This window comes from Ochlerotatus camptorhynchus, unplaced genomic scaffold (assembly GCF_037179485.1).
Source record: "Ochlerotatus camptorhynchus isolate MF236.1 unplaced genomic scaffold, CSIRO-AGI_Acam_v1.1 ptg000401l, whole genome shotgun sequence".
NCBI lineage: Eukaryota > Metazoa > Arthropoda > Insecta > Diptera > Culicidae > Ochlerotatus > Ochlerotatus camptorhynchus.
The window spans coordinates 3858135-3863101 of NW_027040887.1; the positions used below are offsets into that span (position 1 = coordinate 3858135).

Sequence of the window (4967 nt, forward strand, 5' to 3'; positions counted from 1 at the left end):
GAAACGTTTCACTCCACAACGAAGTTGGATTCTGCATCGAACAAATCTTTTTCGGCGCACTTGTTTGTCACTTTTTTACGAAGACGAAGTAAATAACAAAAGAGAACCGACCACGCTACCGGACAAAGCTGATTGAACCATTTTTTTTCTGCTTACTCAGCTTTTAAGTGATTTACGCGTTAAATTCCACTAGAACCTGTAAACAATGGACGGATCAGTGTTGAAGGAAGCGCTGAACATCAGGTAATAGTTTTCAACTGTACATCGAAAAACTGTTTCCACCCCTTCCTCCATCTTCCAGCGATTTGCTCGGCGAACATGGTGCCCAGTTTCAGATCAGCACAAAGTACAACGACCACGGGGGGGAGTTCTTCATGGAAGACGACTACGGCAGTGCCGACGAGGACGAGGATGCCCACCGGAAGATAATGAGCCCCTGGGATAGGAGTTTCGATGAGCTGCGTGCGCAAATGTTTATGGTGTCGGAGTTTGTGTACAAACGCATCACCAAGCAGGGTGTTGGTGAAGAGCTGGTTCCGGATCGCGCCCGGGTCACAATCGATTACAATGGGTACTTTGAGAGCGAGACGTACGCGTTCGATTCCACTTCGATGCGTGGCGAATTCAAGACATTCACCATCGGCAAAGACGAAGTGGTCGGAGGTTTGGAGGAAGCGGTCAAGTCCATGAAACCCAGCGAGGAGGCACAATTCGTGATCGGATATCAGGTTCTGTTTGGTGAACTGGGATGCAAACCACGGATCAAACCCAAAGCTGACGCCTTGTTTATCGTGAAGCTGGTTAGCTTTACCGATCCAGGTGATGCAGAGGCCTTGGATAAACTGACCCAAGAGGAGAAAATGACCTACGCTGTGGTGAAGCAGAAAGTTACCGACACCAGGACTCACGCCAAGGACTTCTTCAAGCGGAACATGGTTGCGAATGCAATCAACGATTACCACAAAGCCGTCAACTTCCTGGAACGGTGCAACGTGAAGGACGAGGAAGAACAGAAAGAGCAAACCGAAACACTGATTTCGCTGTACACGAGCCTGGCCGTTTGCTACAACAAAAAGGAAAATCCTCGTCGGGCCTGTTCGATGATCAACGAAATCCGTCGTCTCGGAAATATTGATCGTATGTCACGACCGTTGTTCCACGAGGGACGGGCCCTGATGAACCTGGGAGAATACCAGCGTGCCAAGACCAGTTTGTTGAAAGCTCAGCGACTGGAACCGACCAACAAGGACATCGTAAAGGAGTTGAAAATTTTAAACGAACGCTGGGAAAAGCATCGACAGGAAGAACGAACCATATGTGCGCGTGCTTTCGGTTTGAAAGAACGCAAGGACGAGCGGCAAACCGACGAGCAGATCAAATTTACGGAAACGATGACGAAAACGCTGGAGGCATTTGTGGAAGACGAGAAAAGCAAACAGCTTACCCTCCCGGAAGGGTTGACCAGCAAGGAGATGGATACGATTCAGGATTTGGCCGATGGGTTCGCTCTGAAGCTGAATCTGCACAAGGAGAACAGCAAGGATTTCTACCGACTCGAGAAGAAAACAGTCGGGGGAGAAAATGAGAAGTGAAACGGTTGTTCGGAGCAATGGAGCGTAATTCGAACTTGATTTGTACCTTTTACTTTGAATGATAAATATATGAATTACATGGACTAAAGTAAGATAACATTTAAACACAGACAAACAGACATAACTCTCGCAAGTTTTTCATCGAACAAGCATGTAACGGACAATTTAAAAGTATCGTAGTTGGTAGTACCACAAACGAAGTGACAGACGGAGCAGCTCGAAAACTTTGGTGACGCACCTGCTATTGCAATTTTTCAGTGTACCACATGGCAACACCACTACTACTGGATTGTACCACATGGCAACACTACTAATGGATTGTACTAGAATGTTTTGGTTCTATCTCTTTCACTCTACTCTAAACTGAAATGCATAAAAAAAATGACAAAATTATACACTCTTTGCACACTGTCAAAGATCATATTGCACACAAAACCAACTACGTTCAAATCAAAACAAAAATACTATCCCATCTGGTGGATGATGGCAAAAGCTTCTAAGAAAATTCTATTACAGCGAACCACATTATTTTAATTGATTTCTTTGCCAGTTAGTCGTCTGTCACTTCGTTTGTGCCTCTACTGTGTAAGGCATTTTCTTCCTGTCACATTTTGGCAAATTTTGTTTTGGTTTTCTTATTCTGTCCAATCCACCGATGCTCCGCTCTTTTGCAGATTGAACAGCATCTGATGCTTGCGCGGCTCGAAATTCTCGAAGGAAATAAATAAAAGGTTTCTAGTTTTTAAATTAGTGTGTTCTTATTTGCTATTGTAAAAGTTAATCCCTTTAAAAAATAAGCGACTGATAAAATAAAATGGAAAGTAATAAAAGAAGGACCATTGAGAAAGGTAAGTAGTTTCGAGTAGTTTGATCCATGTCCGTCAGCTTTCTCAGCATTTACCATTCTTGTTCTACACTTCTAGTGCCAGATAAGATTTGCCAGTATGGTTCCGATTGTTACCGCAAGAATCCCGCGCATTTCAAGGAATTTTCCCATCCACATTGTAAGTATCAGTAACTGCTTACACCCGATTCACACCGTTTAACCTTCACGCATTGCTGTTTTGTAGTGGAATCGATTCTAGTGGAAGCTCCAGCTAAGGACAAGTATCGCATACCGGACGAGCTATTCATGAGCCGGGAGGTGGTTGGAGAACAGCTCAAAATTTTAGCCCAAATTTATCCCGACCTGCTAAACAATAATCGTCCTCCGACGAAGCATTCTAAGAACGACACCAAACTCGATTCGCAACCGAGCTCCACCAGTGGATCGTCGCCGAAATTAGCTAGTTCCCAGCCCGGAAGTGTATCCACCGCAAATAGTGATGCCAAATCGACCAGTTCCTCTTCTAGCAAAAAATCTCCACCGAAAGGTAACGCCGTCGCTGATCTGTTTGCCGAGCGTAGGGCGAAAATGGCTAAAATACGTGAAGAGCAAAAGAAAACAGAACCCCAACCGTCGACCAGCAGTTCACAGGCACAGAAGAAACCAGATCCACCCAAAGAGACGGGAATTTCATTGAAAAAGGTTATCCCACGGAATATTCACGACTACTATCCAGTGGTAGCTCCCAAAGGTCAAATGGCCAAGAAGCTTGCGGATGCAGCTCCCTACAACTACTTCCTGACGACTATAACCGATGCCAAAGTGACCCACTCGGAACCGTTGTCGGTAACGTTTCAGGAACTGCTGGACGGTAGCCTGGGGGAGCTGGAATGTTCCGTTCAAATGAACTTTATGGTGGATATCGGGTGGCTTCTGGGGCATTATTTTTTTGCCGGATACGAAGATCGTCCATTATTGATTCTATATGGCGATGAAACTCCCGAGCTGAAGATGGTGTCCTCGAAAAAACCGAACGTAACGGCAGTGAAAGTCAACATTAGCACACCCTTCGGGGTCCACCATACCAAAATGGGGTTGTACGGATATACGGACGGGTCGATGCGAGTTGTAGTGTCGACGGCTAATTTATACGAAGACGATTGGCACAACCGGACACAGGGGCTGTGGGTCAGTCCAAGGTTACCGGCGGTTCCGGAGGATGCGGATACAGGTTTCGGCGAAAGCAAGACAGGTTTCCGGGAAAGTTTGATCACATATTTGAATTCATATAAAATTGGTCACCTGCAACAGTGGGTGACTAGAGTTCAAAAGAGCGATTTCAGTCAGGTGAAGTGAGTATTTTAGACTGATTTCCTATAGATTTAACTAGGATACTTAAATGGTAATTCGTTCTCAGCGTTTTCCTAGTTGCATCAGTTCCTGGTGGCCATCTTAATACTCCTAAGGGACCGCTATGGGGACATCCTCGGTTAGGTTATTTACTGGGAAAGCATTCCGCTCCTGTCGATGATACTTGTCCGCTGGTGGCTCAAAGTTCCAGCATAGGCAGCCTTGGTCCAACTCCACAGTCTTGGGTCCTGTCGGAAATAATGGCCAGTTTTAGGAGGGACTCGGCCCCCATCGGACTGCGAAGAGTTCCTGCTTTCAAGATGATATTCCCAAGTTTCTCCAATGTTAGGAACAGTCATGATCATCTGCTGGGAGGGGGATGCCTACCATATATGAAGGCCACGAACGATAAGCAGCAGTGGTTGAAGGACTATTTGCATCAGTGGAAAAGTGATTCTAGGAATAGGACCAAAGCAGTACCTCACATCAAAACCTACTGTCGGTGGTCTCATCGAGGTCTGTATTGGTTCTTGCTGACGTCGGCGAATCTTTCGAAAGCTGCCTGGGGTGTGTACAATAAATCGGCCAAGTTTGAAGCGCCGCTCAGGATCAACAGCTACGAGGCAGGTGTCTTATTCTTGCCAAAGTTTGTGGTAAGCTAGCATATTGAGGCAAGATTTACGCATATTTTTTCCAACTTGTTTCTTCTTTTAGATTGAGGAAAACTTCTTCCCGATGGAATCGAAGCCTGATCAACAGCATCCCACCTTTCCCATGCCTTATGACGTTCCGATAATTCCTTACGCTCCTGAAGACACTCCGTTTTTCATGGATTATCTTAGGGGCTAGTATTATTATGATTATGATGCCGTATGTCTCGAATAAATTTCTTTTTACCTAATTCTTTTTTATACTAGAAAATCCTCCAGAGTATCTCCGCCGGTATTGTAAAGAGCGCAGGTCATAAATTTCAGATTTTTGTTGGTAAACACGACCACGTGGTGCTGTACCTGTTGCTTACGACGCCTCCGCCACGGTCCACGTGCAATCTGCATCGATAAACAAACACCAAGATTCGCATGCTGTTTCATGACGGCCATCTGTTGGGATGGGATGGGAAAGATATCAAAGGACATGCGCCGATATTCAGACGGCCTCTTTTGCACATTTTCTTCGCACGCAAATTGTCAAAATAGTTT

At 45.4% G+C, this 4967-nt stretch overlaps 2 protein-coding genes across 2 annotated transcripts; both read left to right on the forward strand.

The window, feature by feature from the left end:
• Positions 1-162: 162 nt before the first annotated feature.
• Positions 163-1680, forward strand: LOC135710707 (inactive peptidyl-prolyl cis-trans isomerase shutdown-like). The gene is made up of 2 exons (XM_065233353.1): positions 163-243; positions 302-1680. The coding sequence occupies exons 1-2, from the start codon at positions 206-208 to the stop codon at positions 1590-1592; spliced, it is 1329 nt and encodes a 442-aa protein (XP_065089425.1). The 5' UTR covers positions 163-205; the 3' UTR covers positions 1593-1680.
• Positions 1681-2261: 581 nt separating this feature from the next.
• LOC135710708 (probable tyrosyl-DNA phosphodiesterase) lies at positions 2262-4652 on the forward strand. Its single transcript, XM_065233354.1, has 5 exons — positions 2262-2440; positions 2516-2596; positions 2663-3770; positions 3836-4421; positions 4483-4652. The coding sequence occupies exons 1-5, from the start codon at positions 2407-2409 to the stop codon at positions 4615-4617; spliced, it is 1944 nt and encodes a 647-aa protein (XP_065089426.1). The 5' UTR covers positions 2262-2406; the 3' UTR covers positions 4618-4652.
• The last annotated feature ends 315 nt before the right edge of the window (positions 4653-4967 follow it).